The 20,478-nt window shown below is 44.7% G+C and overlaps 1 protein-coding gene across 2 annotated transcripts in view; it reads right to left on the bottom strand.

The window, feature by feature from the left end:
- Nucleotides 1-5,638: 5,638 nt before the first annotated feature.
- The window catches only part of KIAA1328 (KIAA1328 ortholog), a 665,562-nt gene continuing 650,722 nt past the window's right edge, over nucleotides 5,639-20,478 (bottom strand). Inside the window, exon 10 of one of the 2 annotated variants that reach the window (XM_069218177.1) lies at nucleotides 5,639-13,179. In XM_069218177.1, the coding sequence (XP_069074278.1) occupies nucleotides 12,951-13,179 (229 nt within the window). In that variant the 3' untranslated portion in view covers nucleotides 5,639-12,950. The remainder of the gene's footprint in view (nucleotides 13,180-20,478) is intronic. The other variant, XM_069218089.1, reaches the window with a different exon arrangement.

Genomic DNA, 20,478 nt, shown 5'->3' with positions numbered 1-20,478 from the left:
TCGTACTCCAAGAGATCATGATGTACCCGAATTAAGAGAGCGCATTACTTTTAATACAGATGGCAAAAATTAGAACTTGGAAAAGATGGTTTTAAGAAATTTTCTTAGTTTTAGATGGTACTTTAAAAAATATATTTATACCCGTTACACGATATTAAATGCTTGTTCCCATGACACAAAGGTCTGCAGTTTGATTGTGCAGTGTATACTTTGACCTTTGCCGACTCCATATGTAATCATTGCCATTAGAAGCCATTTGCATCAGATCTTATAAGTGATCAACAGAAAAGATTTGAGAGGTGCCACTGAGAAGGCCTTTGGTTTCTTGTACTTTGGCCACACCGAGTACAGCATTCCATTGGAGAGAAGGTATGTGCTTCTGGGGGAAGTGTGCTTGCAATGGACACCAATTCACTGTTGGAGGGTCTCCACTCAATTTGACTGTTGCGTTAAAATGTAATAAGGTGCAGCATGCAAGGGGAAATCCTTTACAATATCGTGATTCTATTTGTAAGATGGTTAGTGTTTACCAAGCTGTGTGAGCGATTAGCGGTATGGCCGGAACATAGTGGTAGTCCGTACCCAACAGAACAGCAAAAGCTCTTTAGCTCCAAAAGTATGTCCAGTCTTTCACTTGAGGAAGATGGCGGCTATGAAACTGGTGAGTCTTCGTTAGCGTGAGTGGGGAGGTGAATTGGAAGTGAAACACACGAGATACTGTGAAAGCTGGGGGTTACCCAACACCAGTACCCCGGGATTATTACACAGAAGGATGCTAGGCAGTAGTGTCAAGGATGTCGGTTTCATGGAGCATTATTATACTAAATTGTGTGGGGGTGTAATACCCAAACCGAGCCTAAGTTTACATTTTTTTATTCTTGCATGGTGAAATCCTTTGAGCAGGTCTAACCAATCCTTGCTATTCTTATCTTGTAATTTCTTGCTCCCAGCCCAGGTCTGTTTTCCAACCATATCACTCCATGCCCGCCATCACCCCCACCTATGCCTGTGCCAGTGACCATCTTGTCCTTTTCTTAGCTAGATCTTATATCTTGGCATCCCTAAATGTGAATAAGTGGCAGAAAATACTTCAGGTTGATTACAGTATGCACAAGTTGAGGACTGCGTGCGCCTCGCAGGGTCAGAATTTTATAGCAGGTCGAGCAGATTCAATGTCAAATTCTTTTTTTTTTTTTTCCTAAGAGCACAAGAGACTGTCGGTGGTTTCTACATTTATGATGTATTTTTGTAATAGCTCATATTTTCTAAGACTCAGTCTCTGTCGCTACCACTTCCGCTGGACGTTCCATTCGCACACACACACACTGTTCCATCAAACAAGGGTTTTCTAATATTACACCTGAGCCGCCTACTGACAGTGAAACTAGTTTTACAATTCCTTTTGAAATAAAAAAGCAATCTATTGCAGTGTTTTTTGTCTCCGAGGAGTTTTTTCTAGCATACGCGGCACTTCTACTTTCCTACAGTGCATACAAACAGCACAGACCTTTATAGATGAAACCGGGCACAACCTTTGAAGTCAGTCTTTGGGCTATATCATTAGGTCTCCAGAACATAACACAACCCTCTAGTTATTAGAAAAACTCTTCCCTTTTATGTTGGTTGTACTTTGGGAGATGCACCAAACGTTCCTTTATAGTTTCTTGTTGCATATATAAACAAGCTACATTTGCCTTGTTTTCTTAGTGAAATATCTTAAACTGCTGTAGGCTCACAGGAACATCCAGGTTAGTAACTCATTTTAAAGGTTTCAAGACAGGAGTGGGATAATAGTGACTTCAGTTATAGGTTTTTAGTTTGTCTCAAAGAAATTGTTTCAGTGTTATTTACGTTTCTGAATGCAATCAGCGATAGGAATGCAACAGATTAATTAGACATCTTTGCATTCTACGTTAAGTTCATTTCACCCTTGCACTGCTGGGCATTGTAACTCTGATCAGAGGCAGCTCCTCCGCTATGGCAGAGGAGTGTTGCGTGGGCTAGGCCATGGGGGGTGAAAGACACTAGGGGGTGTGTTGTAGTGTTGTGTGGTTTTGTCAGTGTGCATGTGGGTTTGGCCAGCTGTCTCAAACTGCCAAACCGACTTGCACACTGAGCTATCTCCAACCTGAGCTGCGTTGCCAGGTTGGAGACAGCAGGCACAAGCTCTCAGTCTGCCTGGGAGCGCAAATCGAGGGTGTTCAGGCCAATCATGATGCTGCTTTCATGCTGCCAGCAGCATGAGAGCAGCTTTAGGACTCACCAGAGAGCAGTCTGGGAGCCTGTGCTTGCAGTGGAGCCTGAAGAGCAGCGTTGCAGCGATGTGGTGGGCAGCAGGTACGTTTTTTGGGTTTTTTTTTGGCTCTATTTTTGTTTCATTCACCCCAGCACCCACCCTCCCCACCACCAGAGTTTCCTGTAGAATACAATCACTGCAAGGATGATTTGGATTTCTGACAAGGTCTTTGACCTGCTAGGATCCATAAAAGATCATTAATAACAACCTACTCAGCCCACACCAATGAAATGGGACACAAGTGCACTACAACTCGCCATCTGCTGAAGAGTTGAAAGGCCAGTACATTTTACAGGGGCTGCAGTGGCAGAGCAGGTTTATACAACTTTGTGGTTAAACAATCAAAGCATCTGTATGGACATTGATACCAAGAAAGGCAAACTGGACATCTTAACTAATTAGAAATGACTTACATTTCAGGGGGTCCGCGACTGCTTAGAAAATTAAATAATATTAACAGATTAGGTCCCCAACAATGACTCATTGGGGGATCCCAGATTCCAATAATGATTCAGCGGTGGTCCCTGGATCTCTGTAATGATAAAGTGGGGGTCCACAGAAGTTAAACATCAAATGCCCAGGCGGGGTGGTTCAGCCACGGAGGACTAACAGAGGGGCATGTTCTACGTGTAAGACACTGATGTTTGATGACCCCCCAGCTAACCAGAGAACTCAACCGGTGTGTGCTGCACAAAATATTCTTTCCACCGTGCACTGCGAAAGGCACTTTCAGGAATCCTATGACAGATTAAGCGCTTCCTGCGTTTAGCAGGGTATTAGGCATTATAGAAATTCAAGAAAACAAAACAATACAGACTGCCCTAAAGTTAGAGAAGTCCATTGTGCTGCATGTTGCAAACAAATCACAAGATTGAATGCATCACGACTACGAATTCAATCACTAATGTTCTAAGTGGATCTTTTGTTTCCCACTGCTATCATTTTGGGATCGATAATAAGTATGAAAATGTTTAATTGCATATAATGACAAATAAAACAATGACTATCTCCATTGCATAAGTTGACTTTCAAAGCGAATAAAGTTTTACATGTATGTACTGAAAAACGTAAATACCAGTTTTGGACATCAAAAGGCTTCCACAATTAAAATGTAAGGACTAAATGATTTCCAATAATGAAAAATGAAAGTTAATAGTTGGAAGTGGTTCTCGATTAAAACTATTTTTGTGGCTTCACAGAAAAAAGCAATCTTCTTTTTGCAGAGTTCTTCGACTGCCATGTGTGTGCTTGAGTGTGTTTATGTTTAAAAGCAAGGGTATTTTGGAATACAGAAACAGAGGTATTAGCCTAAGCGATATGGAAGAAGAATAAGTGATTTACTTTCAGTAATGGTATTTCTGATGGAGCCCCAGGAGCACTCTCATAATCCATGACTGAACCCTTATCCAAGCATCAAACTGTATCCAGAAACCTTCCCTGTTACATATGGCACTGATGCTACACCAAGATGTCACAGATAAAGCAGCACGACACCATCTGAAGTTATGTCCCAACTACCTAAAAGAAAGCTGGTCATTGACGTCCCAGGTTAGTCCACAGCAGTTTTCAATGCCTTCATCAACTCTAAGAGCATAGCATACGTGGGCAAAAAAAGTAAAGGAAATTAGCATTTAAAAATCATCTGTGAGCTATGACACCACCTTAGGCAAGAAAGAAGGTTAACCGTCAAATGGCCTTCAAGAAATTTGAGAGGAACCTGGTAACATGCAAACTCGGGGGCCATCCAGCATAAGTAACTGCTCACAAAAACACACTAGACAAAAATGTAGGAGGTCAAATGGCTGCCTCATCAAGATCGTGAAGTTCAAATTTGGATACCAATCAGGCACAAAAAAGAGCAGGGCTTCTTTTTCTGAAGTTCTCAAAGAAATGGAACACACCATTTCTGCCTGTTGACACACAACATGCGTGTGTACGATGTCTTGCTTGTTTATGTAATATATATCACACTGGTACTGTCTGTATGTATATGCAGCTCTTTCCTCACAATGCAAGGAAGAAGAGATCCAGCAATCAACTATGCACAGGCTTAAAGGGCATACACATAAGCAATGCCAAGAACAAGTTAAGGTCTCCCTGAGGCAACGCCCATGGTGTGGGAGGGAGCTTGTGTTAAACCTTTAATACGTCTTATCGCAACTGGTGATTTAAACAAAGATTGTTGGTCTGGCAAATGTAGAAAGGCCAAATGCGCTGAGAAATAACCTTTTGCAATACCCACTGCAAGACCTTAGTGGGCCAAAGAGAAAACAAATGGATGTCAAACAGCTTTGCTTGCAAAGGATCACTGCTTCAGTAACAACATTAGTTTACAAACCTTACCCTGCACACAACCATATATGGATTTATTGATTTTGGAAAAGAGTGTCTGGTGGCAAGGAGGACATCGACCATTCAAATGGCAAATCAAAAGCAGCCAATTATTGTCGGTCAATCTCCATCAATGGAGGTATAAGTTGCGGAGGTTCAGGTGGAGGACACTGCCCTGTTGCTGAGAGGCAGTCCTCCAAAATTGGAAATACACAAAAGGTGATGGGAGGATGCTTGCAAAAAGTCTAACCACTGGCAATCGCATGGGGTAGCATTTTAAGCCATTGCTCTTTAGCCCATCAAACCACCTTGGTTTGGAATATGCAATGTACTGACTCTGCTCCAACAGGAACAGTCTAGCCCAAACTTCCAAGCCAGGTCCTCCCTGAACCAGAACATAAGTAATCCAAGACCAGTTTCACCCTGATTGTGTCTCTTCAGTAAGCTGTAGCTTGGATTCAGTGGCACAGTGAGCAAGGGGCCCAGGTCTGGACATACCACTTGCCACTTTGAGCATTACATGAAACACACAAAGGTGATGGGAGGATGCTTGCAATAAGTCTAACGATTGGCAATCACTCTGCCCAGCACTCCAACCCAATCATTCTTTTGTCCATCACACCACCTCAGCTTGGACCCAGCCATATACAAATCAGTTATGACACTACTCCACTAGGAAACGCCCAGCCTTAGCTGCCAACCAGGTCCTCCGTGAACTGCCCAAAGTGGCTGCCTGATCAGAGGCCAGATGCTCATGTTCAAAGGTTCTGGGTACTACTCTCCTAGCAGTATCTTTGTAGTTAGGAGAACTTAGATCCGGTCGTTCTTGATCTCCATTACTCTGGGCAGGGGAGGTGGTGGTGCAAAGGTGTATAGGAGACCATGGGCCTGATTCTAACTTTGGAGGACGGTGTTAAACCGTCCCAAAAGTGGCGGATATACCACCTACCGTATTACGAGTCCATTATATCCTATGGAACTCGTAATACGGTAGGTGGTATATCCGCCACTTTTGGGACGGTTTAACACCGTCCTCCAAAGTTAGAATCAGGCCCCATGTGTCCACTCCACCCAGAACGTGCCTCCTAGTGAGTGCTGTCATGAAAACCTCAAAACTGTTGACACTGTGCCAAATCGATCCAGCCAGGGATCTCCCTAATGGCTGAATATGCCCAGCACAACCTTGCAATGAATACATCACTGGTAATCTGCCAGATGACCCCCTGCTCAGTTTGTCTCCTCTGACATTTAAGGACCCTGCCAGGTTGTTGGCAATCATAAATATGTTCTGCTGCTCCAGTCACCTTTAAAGCAAAGGCTGGTGGCACATCTCTGAGACCCTACTAAGCTCTAATTGTTGCAGTAGCATATAGTGACAGTGTGGTCTGTGAAAAGCTGCACTAACCTCTCCTTGATGGAAGGCAGCAAAAAGCTCCAGGGACAAACAAATAGCCCATAGCTCCAGTAGGGTGATGTAGAGCTGGCCCAGTGCAAACCAGAGGCTTCAACAACACCCCCCAGATGACCCCACAACCCAGGAGCTGCATCCATCACCACTGTCAGCTATAGGTGGAGAAGTGAGAGTAGCTTGCCACAAGACAATTGTGATCAGTCAGGCAGCACTGCTGATCTCAGGCAGAAACTCGAGACCTGGATGGAGTGGAAAGGTGGCCTTGAAGTTGGGCCACTGAGATGTCACACCGATGTGTCACCTAGTGTAGTTGAGAAGGAGGATGCAAAATGCTAAGAGGCAAAAAAGCCCCACAGCCTCACTCATCGAGATCCAGAATCAAGACCAACATATCAGGATCATAAGTCAAATGTCCCAGACTCGCTGCAGGGAAGGAAAGGCTCTGAACACCACCATGTCCAGACATGCCCCAAGAAACTGAATATTCTGTGAGGAAATCAGGTGGGTCTTCAGCTTGTTTAAAGTGAACCACAACAATGATAGGGAATGTGCATTATCCAGAAGTGGTCTAAGACAGACTTCAGCAAGGCCGCCTTCATTAATCAGTCATTGAGGTATTGAAATATGGTAATTCCCAACCTCTGCAGATGGGCAATACCACCACCATAATTTTCGTGAATACCTGAGGGGTGGAGGAGAGGCAGAAAGGGGTTGGGGGAGCATAGCAAATTGAAAGTGTTCCCAAGATACCTTCGTCCACAAATAACTGTGGGACTACAGGATGGGAATATGAAAATACAGATCCTTTAAATCCAAGTACACCAGCCAGTCTCTCGGGTTCAGAGCAGATAGGATCTGAGCCAACATGAGCATTTTGAATTTGTCCTCCTGTAGGAAGCCATTCAGAAGCCTAAAGACCAGCATAGGCCCGAGGCCTATATCCTTTTTCAGGATGAAGAAGGAGCATGAATATAAACCATTGCCTTTTTTACGACTCTGGTACTGATTCACTGGCACCCTTAGAGAGCAAGTGGTGGACCTCCTGCAGTAGGATAAACCGATGCTCTTCTGAAATTAGTTGATGTGGGCAGGCACAATCAATGTGCCCCAATGAAAGCACATTTGTTGTACTATCTTTAAACTGTAAAAGCGCAGAGTCCACCTTCTGTATAAAGAGACGAGACCTACCAAAAGGTAAGTCCTTCAGAAATGCCTACTCTTTGCCAGGAAATCCATTTGACCTCATCCAGGCATCTCTGCAGAGTACGACACTGGTAACAACTGACCTGTCAATGCAATCTATGCTATCCAAACCTGCACAGATGCCTTATTTTGCCATGTCCTGCCCACCATGGACTGTCAAAGCTAAGGAAGCCCCAAGGTCTTCCGGGAAGAAAGGCAAGATCTTGTTGGCCATGCCTCAGTGTCTATTTATAGTAGCCCAACAGATGAGGTGTGTTCATGAACATCAGTACCAGGTGGGCAGAAGAAAAAAATGTGCTTGTCAAACATCACACGTTTAGGATTCTTTATCTGGGGAAGCGGAGGGGAGGTAGGGGGGATTGGGTTAACAGGTCAGAATTGAATTTGGATTTACCCTTCTGGCAGAAGAGTTACAATAGGATTTTCCAGAGTACGGTGTTTGGTGGGAAAGTCTAGTTCACCTGATGCAGGCCTATATTGCCTGGCTACCCGCAGATGAATGCGTTGGCAAAAACATGGTTTGAACCAGATAGTCAAGACATCTGTGAAGGTGCCACTAAATGCAAGCACTGGCTCCAATGTCGTTGGCCCATGCTCAGTTTAAATAAATATTTGTCTTATTCTCAATGGAGGGCAGCTGTAACTCTGGTATCGCAGCTGCTCTCCAACCCCCTATCACAAATGAGGTACTTTCTTCCAGTGATGGCCCATGTGGCGAGCTCAACTCTGTTTCAGGAAGGGTGTCACGCCAAATAGGCATTTTGCCATTGAATGTATAAGGTGCCATCAGTATAATAAGGTGTGAGCAAGCCATCCCCACACCATCATCATCAGTATCCTGGGGGGCACATGATCAGCGTTAAAAAGAAAATTGAGTCTCTGCTGATAGTTGCGCTGCAGTAGATCATCAAGAGACGATAGAGTCTCCCTTTGTTTCATTAGATTTTCAAGTTGTTGCAGGCTTGCATGCATTTTGAAGGGGTTGATGCTAGCAGGGAAGAGCCTGCTAAACCTGTGTCAGCTACAACCTCAAGTTGTCAATAGAGAGGCCTGGATGGTATTTAAACAAAACATACGACTGACCATAAAATGTCTGCTGCCCATCACAAACAGCAAATGAGCTGCAACAGCATTTCCCAGACAGTGGATTGGTACCTCCTGGGGGGATGCGAATGCCCTGGTCTATATGCACGTAATATTTACAATGATTGGCCCTGTTTGTGCACCGGTGCGGAGTCCAGAACACAAGTACTACCAAACAAGTCTGTGGGTGTGAGTCTTCCAATATTTGTCACTGCTGTTTTTTTACCTCACAAAGCCATTTCAATTGAGAATGTGCACACTGCATGCGAGTATACACAACCATACCACTTGTGTATAACTTTCACACATAAATTGAGAAATATGGCTGTGGCCTAATACCCAGCACTCCATATTTTGGATCAGAGTAACTAGGTTTGAGTCCCAGTGTTGACTCTACATCTTTTACTTCTGAGTTAAGCACTATCTCCTGTGCTTAAAATAAAATAAATCTGGCCCTGTGTAAAGAAATCTTGAGCTCACCCAAAGCACTCCAATGCCCTCTGGGATGTGTTTGCGCTGCATAAAACTGTAAAATATATTTGCAGATGAGCTGGCACTTCTGGTGAACTTATGCAGCTTCTTCTGAAGCCATGGCACCAACCTGACGAGACAGAAGAAACATTGTATAGAATAACAACTTAGGTACTGATCAAAGAAAAAGTCTCGATGCTGAAGAATGGTGTAAGGACAACCCTACATTGTTCTTTACTTTGACTGGTGTGGCATCGAAAAGCAAGGATTTCTCACCTTTGTGTTGTAAGAAAAGGTGGACAGATGCAACAAAGCCAAACTTTGGAGGTTTTGCCTCGAAGGCAAACTTTACAGTTACACTAGAAACGAAAAACTATACTTTGAAGCACGCTGTTGTTTCAACTGATAACACTGTCCACGAAAGAGGCAAATAATTTGAGTTAATGTCTAACGCTAAGAACTTGAGGGGCAAACCTCACCTGTGGCAGAAGATAACGTGGCGACCGACAGACCTATGGGTATCTGATCCTCCTGAAGATCAAATGAGCATACAGTAAGTAGATTCCACCCTAAGGATTTGTTCCTCCGGGCTCAACATAGATAGTTTTTGATATAAGTATAATGTTAAAAACGTAATCTTCAGAGTGCTGTACTTCTTTAATCCATCGCCATTTTCATTAATCCCCCACATGATTTACAAGTTTGTTAAAAATTTAGAAAATGGTATAAACTATTTCTTTCCCCAAGACCCATACAGATTTGGGCTAAATTCTATCACTAGAGCAGTTGAGTCTGGCTTGAATATTACAGCTTAGTGCAACTTCATTGTTTTATATTTTGATTATCTTCCTGCCCTTTGTACTCCTTTAATGTATCTATATGTGACTGCGACATTAGAGGTGAAACATAAGGGATGGTTACGAATGATGCGCCCTAACTGCTCAAATTTTGTTATGTATCAGAGATGATGTGGCCTGATCACGATGTGGAATGATAATAGAAAAATGATACACTGCACTGATGCCAGCAAGACCAGTTGCTGCACAGTGTCTTATATAAAAGGGTTTATTGAAAGTAAATTGTTGGATGAGTATCCTTTAGAAGAAATATTCAAAGAAAAAAGAAAAGTAAGTTTAGGTGATATGCAGCACCCAGGCAAAGCCTGGATCCTACCTGAGATTAAACAAAGCTGAAAAAAAGATCAGTCGTGTAGGGCTCACATCTGAGAAACGACAGTCGTTGAGATATCTAACCTTGTAATAAAAGACAACTTTAAAGCAAGGCTGCCTGACTGTGGTTCTCGAGGACAGAGTTTAGACCACAGAATCTAATGGAAATAACTTGCATAGTCTGTGATCCTAAACACCAGGCATGATTCTGTCCATGAAGGACTACAACTGGAAACCTTTGCTTTAGTGCAAATTAATCTGTAAAAGGAAAAAAGATAAAAGATAAAAGCCTCAAATTGGGCATGGTATCTGTACAGCGTTGGCCATTCTAAATAGTTTGTTCGAGTTAAAGTCTGATGAGAAAGAGCTCCCCTATCAGAGAATCCTATGAAGGCTACTGATGATTTATGTTTCAGCTGGTATTTTGCACCAACGATTCTGGGATGGGAATAATATTCTCAATTCTGACCTTTTATAATTTGCTCTGGACCACTAGGAGCCAAATGAATACAAACAGAATTTCCTACAGAGCAGCACCTACTGTTCTGTAGCCTTGCATGCTCCATTGACCACCAATCACAAACAGCATCCCTACATCCAGTTTATTCTTGAAATTAAGAGACAAGCTGGAATCATAATGAATGTAGTGCAGCCCATTTAAATATAGTGAACGAGGCTTGACCTCCCTTACTGCACGCCCAATATGTACTGGAGAGAGACAGAATATCAGTGAGGTTTTTGGAATCCGAACTATGTTGTGACTCTGCCTCCGGTATATAAAAAATGTGGGAAACAACCCCAACTACCTGAGAAATTTCCTAGGGAATGTATAGGTATTTTAATGAGCCCAATGTGTAAAACACTGGGACGGAGACCAGGACCAATTTGTTCTGCTTTTCCGTCTCCCTCCCGCTCGCTTTCCTTTTTTAAGATTAACATGCAGGCAACTTCACCAACTCATTTCATGCCCTGGTAAGCAGTGGTGCACGGTATTTAAAGCAACGTATACAGTGGCTAATGGTGGGAGAAATATGATTAATGTAGTCAGGACAAATAGTCATTACTCTGCTAATCTGCGGCCATATTTACCAAGTCCAGGCACTTCCCTATGAAGATGTATTGCAGTGCAAGGACCGTGCATTTATGGATCAGTAACATACACAGCGGACATCATCACCTCTAAGAGCTTGAGAACATAGTTTGTGGCAATGTAAGAGACATGTTCTATAAGAGACATGTTCTATAGAAGTATATAATCCAAAGCTACTTGCCTGGTGTCATTACTAAATAAGAATATATTTGAAGCCAGTGTTTTCCAGTGATGATGATTTGCAGTGGAAATAAGGCGGAGTAAATGGCATTTTCATGCAAACTGCCACCTCTGAAAATACAATCTAGCTTTTCCTAAAGGGAGACCTCAATTTACCACTTACTTGAGGTGGAAAAAACGACTGTTTTTGTATAACAAACAATTTAGCATGCAAGGTGAACTTAATTTCTGATTTGCTTCCCACTGAGCTCCTTTTAAGCACATCAGTAACCACGTGGAACTAAAAATATATATAAAAAAGATGTGACTATTCCCCCCCCCCAACTTTTTAAATGAGGTTTACCAGGCCAGGCGTTGAAGGGCAGGGTCTCTAATGGGGGCGCGGCTTTGAGCCCAGCACAACCATTTGGGGGGCAGGGGGTTGGGGTTTTCAATACAGCACTGCCACGGCAGACCCTCCTAACTCTCCCCCAAAAACCTACAAGGGCTTCTGAAGCTGCCACCGATGTCCTGAGGAGGTTGCAGAATCCATGAAGGAGGTCAGCTATGATCCATGAGCATGTATTTTCATATAGTGCGCTATCACCCGGATATCTTGGCTGCACACTGTCTCCACACAATGGAAACCTTCTCCATTCAGGGGTTTCCGGCACATGGTTAGATGTTGGCTTTTTTTTTTTGATGGGTGACAGTGTGAAGGAAGCTAGTATCTCGTGTGACACATGATGGCATCATTTGAGTTCTGGGGCACTTACATGAATATTCATGCTGCACAAGCAATTGGCATAAAGGAACACAAACCAGACATGGAATAAAGGAGGAAACGTAATGATGCTTCCTCTCTTTCTTTGCAAGTGTCTCTTTGGCACTGTAATTTGCATAAATAATTTACTTTCAAACGATAATCTTCACTTTTTCTACAGCCTCACCAAAAAAAAAGGACCGCAGCATACCAAAGTCAGATATCGCCCCTTAATGATACGCTGCTTGGTTTCCAGAATTGTGGGTGGGGGCGGTGAGAAGGCCTGAGATTTGCAGATGGTTAACATGCCTACATAGCTCAAGGATGTGATGCTCGATCTCCAACTCTCCACATTCCAGAATAATTTACATAACAATCAGTCAATTTGCATATACACGGTTATCCTGAAATTCCAGCTTGTGTGCGGCCCTTGAGGGGTGCTGGCTGCAGCCCCGTCATTTTGTCGGCAGCCTTTAGCTGCACAGTGGCATTATCACACACCGAAGGGCAGAATGTTGGTTCGAAGTGCTCTCGGCAGGGGCGCAGGGAATGCATCGAAGTGCTTGTAACGTTGGCAGCTCGAGTGCGGCGCCATTTGTTTCGTTTCAGCTGGACACGCTCTGCTATATCAATATTAAAACGAACTTCCTATAAAACACAGCTGGATATCGCCATCAATTTCCTACAATATAATTTTCAATGCTTTTTTTATTTATAAGAAAAGCTCGGGCACGCTGGATTAAAAATAATAATAATAAAAATAATTTTGCATCTCACAAACTAAAAGAAATGTTTCGAACTTGATTTCTTGAAAAAACAGTAATAACAGGTATGGTTCATGAACACGCCACTGTTAACCCCATAAATTAAAAGTGACATTTAAAATGATTTAAAATGTAAACAAGCCCACTGCAGATAAGAGGGCGGCTACTTATAAAATAAAATTGTACATTAATACTGTTGAATTATGCTGATCAAATGAAGAAAATGTCTTCGAGTATACGGCTCTCTTCCCGCTCCTCGTCTCCTTGGCTCCGTCCCTGCTGGAGGACGAAAGCCAGGGGGCGTCGGGCAGGCTTGGGCTGGCACCGGGGGGTCACACTTTCCCTGGTCCAGTCAAACGCTTGTTGGTAGTGAGGCTGATGTCCTTGCGTGGAAACAGGAGTCATGTCATCCACGAGGTTGATGAGAGAGGCATCATACCTTCAAAAAACAAAACAATGACGCCTTATTAGTTAACAGTGACGACGGACATCCACTCCACCATCTACTTTTCGCCAATATCTCAGTCTAGTTGTCTGGAGAAGGCGTAAAAATATATGTAGAACCAAAATGGGAAACAAGTGAGTAGCAATTCTATAGTGGATTAAGAACCTAGGAACTCTTACCATTTTAAATTATTTCTATCAGAGCCTTAGTTAATTTTGAGCATTTTTTTAATATTGTGCTGTCTTTCACACATTAATACCGCGTTCTCCCTAATATAACAAAAAATGTAAGTGGAATTATCCTTTACAGTTGCTGAGGAGCTGTGGGCCAAAACCTGGGAAATGTATGAAGGGAGTCTGAAAACTTTATAGGAGCGCCATATATAATTGTTTGTATTTCTCGGCCTGGCTTAAAGTCTTGCACACAACCAGTACGTTTGCAGATGTTGCACATGTATAACACTGTTTTCAAAACATTTCCTTTCTTTTACTTTAAAGGCTTTTATGCAGAGAAACAATAAAAAGGAAGAAAAACAAAGGTATTAAACCAGATACATAGAGGAATACACTGGTACAATATACATTCACTTGAACACAGATTATTTAGCATAGTGCATAAAACATAAGAAAAAACAAAGCAGGTACATATAATTAACCCCTTCGCTGCCAGGCCTTTTCCCCCTCCTGTGCCAGGCCTTTTTTTACCTATTTGGGGCAGTTCGCGCTTAGGTCCTCATAACTTTTTGTCCACATAAGCTAACCAAGCCAAATTTGCGTCCTTTTTTTTCCAACATCCTAGGGATTCTAGAGGTACCCAGACTTTGTGGGTTCCCCTGAAGGAGGCCAAGAAATTGGCCAAAATACAGTGAAAATTTCGTTTTTTTCAAAAAAATTGGATAAAGTGGCTGAAGAAGAAGGCTTGTGTTTTTTCCCCTGAAAATGGCATCAACAAAGGGCTTGCGGTGCTAAACTCAGCAGCTTCCCAGCTTTCAGGAACAGGCAGACTTAAATCAGAAAACCCAATTTTTAAACACAATTTTGGCATTTTACTGGGACATACCCCATTTTTGCAATTTTTTGTGCTTTCAGCCTCCTTCCAGTCAGTGACAGAAATGGTCCTGAAACCAATGCTGGATCCCAGAAACCTAAACATTTCTGAAAAGTAGACAAAATTCTGAATTCAGCAAGGGGTCATTTGTGTAGATCCTACAAGGGTTTCCTACAGAAAATAACAACTGAAAAAGAAAAATATTGAAATTGAGGTGAAAAAAACATAAATGTTTGTCTACGTTTTACTCTGTAACTTTTCCCTGCAATGTCAGATTATCGAAAGCAATATACCGTTACGTCTGCTGGACTCCTCTGGTTGCGGGGATATATAGGGCTTGTAGGTTCATCAAGAACCCAAGGAACCCAGAGCCAATAAATGAGCTGCACCGTGCAGTGCGTTTTCATTCTATACCGGGTACACACCAATTCATTTGCTGAAATATAAAGAGTAAAAAATTGCTATCAAGAAAACCTTTGTATTTCCAAAAAGGGCACAAGATAAGGTGTTGAGGAGCAGTGGTTATTTGCACATCTCGGAATTCTGGGGTGACCATACTAGCATGTGAATTACAGGGCATTTCTCAAATAGATGCCTTTTTTACACACTCTCCTATATTTGGAAGGAAAAAATGTAGAGAAAGACAAGGGGCAATAACACTTGTTTTGCTAATCTATGTTCCCCCAAGTCTCCCGATAAAAACGATACCTCACTTGTGTGGGTAGGCCTAGCGCCCGCGACAGGAAACGCCCCAAAGCGCAACGTGGACACATCCAAATATTTGGAAGAAAACAGAGGTGTTTTTTGCGAAGTGCCTACCTGTGGATTTTGGCCTCTAGCTCAGCCGGCACCTAGGGAAACCTACCAACCCTGTGCATTTTTTAAAACTAGAGACCTAGGGGAATCCAAGATGGGGTTACTTGTGTGGGGGGGGGGGGCAGAAATGCCCTAAAATAAATTTGACCCCCCGCGAACGAACCTTGCCTACGGGGTCGCTCCCCCTGCGTGACATTGGCGCCAAAAAACAAATCCCCAGTGCCTAGTGGTTTCTGCCCCCTTGGGGGCAGATTTTTCCTAAAATCGGCCAATCTGCCCCCAAGGGGGGCAGAAATGGCCTAAAAACAATTTGCCCCCCCAGGGCAGCGACCCTTGCCTGATGGGTCGCTACCCATCTAAAAAAAAAAAAATATATTTGCCCTGGCGCCTAGAGGGCTCTGCCCCCCCCCCGGGGGCAGTTCGGCCTAATAATAGTCCCCCAAACCCCCCCCCCTCCCCCGGGAGCGACCCTTGCCTACGGGGTCGCTCCCCCTGCGTGACATTGGCGCCAAAAAACAAATCCCAGGTGCCTAGTGGTTTCTGCCCCCTTGGGGGCAGATTGACCTAAAATCAGACAATCTGCCCCCAAGGGGGGCTGAAATGGCCTAAATACAGTTTGCCCCCCAGGGGAGCGACCCTTGCCTGATGGGTCGCTACCCATCTCTAAAAAAACAAACAAAAAAATAAAATAAAAAAATAAATAAATATTTGCCCTGGCGCCTAAAGGGTTCTGCCCCCCCCCGGGGCAGAAATGGCTTAAAATAAATTTGCCCCCCAGGGAGCGACCCTTGCCTAAGGGGTCGCTCCCTCACGCAAAGAAAAAACTCCCTGGTGTCTAGTGGTTTCTGCCCCCCTTGGGGGCAGATTGGCCTCATCAAAATAGGCCAATCTGCCCCCAAGGGGGGCAGAAATGGCCTAAATATAAAATTCCCCTCAAGGGGAGCGACCCTTGCCTAAGGGGTCGCTCCCCACCTAAAAAAATAAAATGAAACATAAAAAAAAAAAAAATTGGTCCCTGGTGCCAGAGGTTTCTGCCCCCCCTGGGGGCAGATCGGCCTAATAATAGGCCGATGAGCGACCCTTGCCCAAGGGGTCGCTCCCTTATGTAAATTTCAATAAAAAAAAAAAATCCCTGGTGTCTAGTGGGGTTTCAAAAGCCGGATTGCAAGCAATCCGGCTTTTGAAACCCTCGGAGAGACTTCAAAGGGAAGGAAATACTTTTCCTTCCCTTTGAAGCCCCTCCGGGCCTCCCCCAGTGATTGAAAGAGAAATGCTTTTGCATTTCTCTTTCAATCGCGCTGGAAGCAGAGCTTCCAGCGCGATGGGGAGGCCCCTGTGACAAATCAGCGCGCGCTGACGTCATAGGGGGGGACGGGGGTGGAAGGGGCAGGTGTTCCCTTTCCATCCCCGCCTTTAGGGGGAGGGGGGTGCACGGCGGGGCGCGCTAGCGCTCCCCCAAGTTCCCCTGTGCCTAGGACGAGATGATCTCGTCCAAGGCACAGGGGAACTGTAGCCTTGGACGAGATCATCTCGTCCAAGGCACCGAACCGGTTAAAGGAAAATAAAACAAATAAGTCAAACTCCTAGCACCGGCCTGTTTTCTATTTGTTTTACAAAGGTACTGTACCTGGGGGTCCGTACGACTCCGTAAACGGTGCCGGTGGCATCGCATTGTGGGAAACGACTCCGTCACAACGACGCTTAGCATCAAATTGCAGCATTTGTGCTTCTAGCCACTATTTTTGTGTGTTTAAGTGCTAAGATCACATTTTTAATTGTGTATTGTGGATTTTTATCGTATTTGGTCTTGTTTATTTGGATAAAATATTTACATTTTTTCTAAACCTGTGTTGTGTCATTTTGTAGTGGTTCCCTGTATTACTGTGTGTGTTGGTCCAAATACTTAGCACATTGTCTTTGAGTTAAACCTGCCTGCTCGTGCCAAGCTACCAAGTGGGTAAGCAGGGTTAACCGAGTGTGATTCTCCTTTACTCCGACTAGAGTGAGGGTCCTTGCTTGGATAGGGGGTAATCTGACTGCCAACCAAAGACCCCATTTCTAACAGTAAGGAAATATTATGAGAGCATATCATTGTATACAAGGGGGTTCATGAAGGTTTACTAGTGGTAAAATAATTGTTGCTTGATTTAAACATTTCAAACAAAGCTCACAACTTCCTTTGAGCAGCTCTGCTCCCACCAGCACATACTAAGGTCATATTCTGATCCTGGTCACAGAGCTGGACTGGGAAGCCAAAGCAGCCCTGGCAAATTTTGTCAGACAGCCACCATAGGATGCACAGCGAGCGAGCCTGACCACTACAATGGCGTTTTGTGGGTTCCCGCCCCAAGACAATTTTGGAAACAAAATGGCAAAAAGAGTGCATTCTACAACACATTTTTCATTACATATTCACTTGTATTCATTTTGAAAGCATGATGATCTTACAATGCACTAGGATACAGCTATCTTTATTGTGGTTCTTCAATGATTTCCTCACCATCACCCTCTATCGATGTCTCTCATCTCTCCATAGCCCCCTCTCAAATGTATTGCATTTGCTTTATAGTGCCTCTCTTACCTGTGTAGGTTGTTGGAGCACTTTACATCACACACACATACAAAGACAATTAATCATATGTGTGTAAATCAGTGTATAGAAAATGTTACATAAGAGAAAGGGGACTAAGGGTGTAGGAGCCACATGTTCCATGCTGGTAGGCATTTTTAAGAGCACTTGGTCTGGAGAAGCATACATGCAGGGTTTAGAATGTAATATGGCAGTTAGGCTTGCCTTTACTAATAACAATCTGTTTCTACCCAAACAAACCCTTTATAGCCCTTATCATTAACCCTTATCACGTCTCTTTCAGCCACACCACCGAACTTCACTGGACAGACCACCACTGCATCCACTTCTCCTTCAAGAAACCCACAACACACCACCACCCACAACGGATCCCCCACCGCAGTTGGAACAAGGTCACCGAAGACCAACTTATCGCGACCCTCTCCCAGAACCCATCCATTGACACCGCTGACACTGATGCAGCTGCCCGCAACTTCAGGCAATGGGTCAACACCTGTGCCAATACTATTGCCCCAATCAAGAATCCCTTAAACAGACGCACCAACAGAAAGGCCTTCTGGTTTACCGCCGACATCCATGAATCTAAGCAAAGCTGCTGAAGACTCGAAAGAAAGTGGCGCAAAGATCAGACTCTGGACAACCTCAGAGCCTTCAGAAACGCCATCCGCAGATACCACCAACTCATCCGAGCCACCAAGAGAACCGCCTTCAAAGACTGAATCAACAACAACACACACAGCCACAAGGAGCGCTTCAACGTCGTGAAGGAACTCTCCAACCCCAGCTCCAATGCCAACGACATCCTGAGACCTCTGAGACTCCCTAGCCTCCTACTTCCACCACAAGATTGCAGACATCCACAACCGCTTCAGCACCCAGACCCCTCCAGCAACCATCAATACCACAGATTCACCTCCGACCAACCCCCTGCTCTCCTGGACCCCCGACAACGACACCATCAAAATCATGAACACCATCCACTCCGGCTCTCCATCTGACCCCTGCCCCACCACATCCTCAGCAAAGCAAGCTCCGTCATCGCACTCAAACTACGGAAGATCATCAACAGTTCATTCGAGTCCGCCACCTTCCTGAAGAGCTGGAAACATGCCAAGATCAACACCCTCCTCCAAAAACTTGAGGCGGACCCAAAGGACCTCAAGAACTTTCAGCCTATCTCCCTGCTCCCCCTTCCCAGCAAAAGTAATTGAGAAGGCTGTCAACAGACAACTAACCCGCTTCCTCGAGGAGAAAAGCACCCTGGACACTTCCTAATCCGGATTCCGCAGCAACCACAGCACCAAAACCACCCTCATCGCCACCACCAACGACATCAGAACCATACTGGACAGTGGCGAAACCACGGCCCTCATCCTCTTGGACCTCTTGGCTGCGTTCAACACCGGCTGCCACCACACCCTATGCTCACGCCTCAGCAATGCCGGAATCCGAGACAGAGCCCTGGACTGGGTCACCTCCTTTCTCACCGGCAGAACCCAGAGTCCGCCTTCCCCCATTCTGCTCGAGGTCACCGAAATCATCTGTGGCGTACCCCAAGGTTCGTCCCTCAGCCCAACCTCTCTTCAACATCTACATGGCCCCACTCGCTAACATCACCCGATCCCTCTTCCTCAACATCATCTCATATGTCGATGACACCCAGCTGATCCTCTCCCTCAACAAGGACCTACCTCCACGAAGGAAGGCCATCGCCGAATGGATGAAAAGCAGCTGCCTCAAACTCAATTCCGACAAGGCGGAAGTCCTCATCTTCGGCTGCACCCCCTCCGCATGGGATGACTCCTGGTGGCCTGCCACACTCGGAACCACTCTGACTCCCACCGACCACGCACGCAACCTAGGATTCATCTTGGACCCCTCACTATCCATGACCCAGGAAGTCAACGCCATCTCCTCCTCCTGCTTCAACACCCTCTGCATGCTCCGAAAGATCTAGAAATTGATACCCAATGAAGTCAGAAGAACAGTCACCCAAGCCCTTGTAAGCAGCAAGCTGGACTACAGCAATGCCATCTACGCAGGAACCACGGCCAAACTCTGCATGCCTCATCCTGGACATCCTCCGCCACTGCCACATCACAGACCACCTGAAAAACCTTCACAGGCTCCCAGTCAACAAGAGAATCACCTTCAAACTCCTCACTCACGCTCACAAAGCACTGCACAACAATGGACCAGAATACCTCAATAGACGACTCTCCTTCTACTCCCTGACCCGGCATCTCCGCTCCGCCGACCTCGCCCTCGCAAACCGTCCCACGTGTCTGCAGAACTACAACCAGCGGTAGATTATTCTCGCACCTTGCTGCCAAAACGTGGAACACTCTTCCCACTCACCTGTGCCAGACCAAAGACCTCCTTACCTTAACTTCTCAAGACCTGGCTGTTTGAGCAGTAGCAGCACCCCCACCTCTTTTCTCCCCCCTCTCCTCCTCAGCACCCTGACACCCTCACGGGTGAGTAGTGCGCTTTACAAATTCCTGAATGATAGCAATATTAGGATAGTCAAGGGCTGGGAAAAATATTGTTTATAATGATGCTGTTACCACGCAATGCATTTACAACAATGCCTTTACCACGAATATACCTTTACCACACATTCCTTCACCACAAATATACCTCTGCCTTTCATTTGAATTTCATTTTAAAGGCATGAATGGTAAAGGTGTATTCGTGGTAAAGGTTTTGCAGGTAAATACAGGTAATGGGTATTGGGTGGTCATAGCATTTTTAGGTTTTAAGGTAGGTATGGGTTTTGGGTTGGTAAGGGCATTTTTTAGGGTTTGGCATGGGTTTTGGGATGTTAATGGCATTTTTAA

The sequence above is a fragment of the Pleurodeles waltl genome, chromosome 1_1 (genome assembly GCF_031143425.1).
Source record: "Pleurodeles waltl isolate 20211129_DDA chromosome 1_1, aPleWal1.hap1.20221129, whole genome shotgun sequence".
Lineage (NCBI taxonomy): Eukaryota > Metazoa > Chordata > Amphibia > Caudata > Salamandridae > Pleurodeles > Pleurodeles waltl.
The sequence above is the reverse complement of the archived record's forward strand: the minus strand, read 5'-3'. Positions and strand labels throughout refer to the sequence as shown.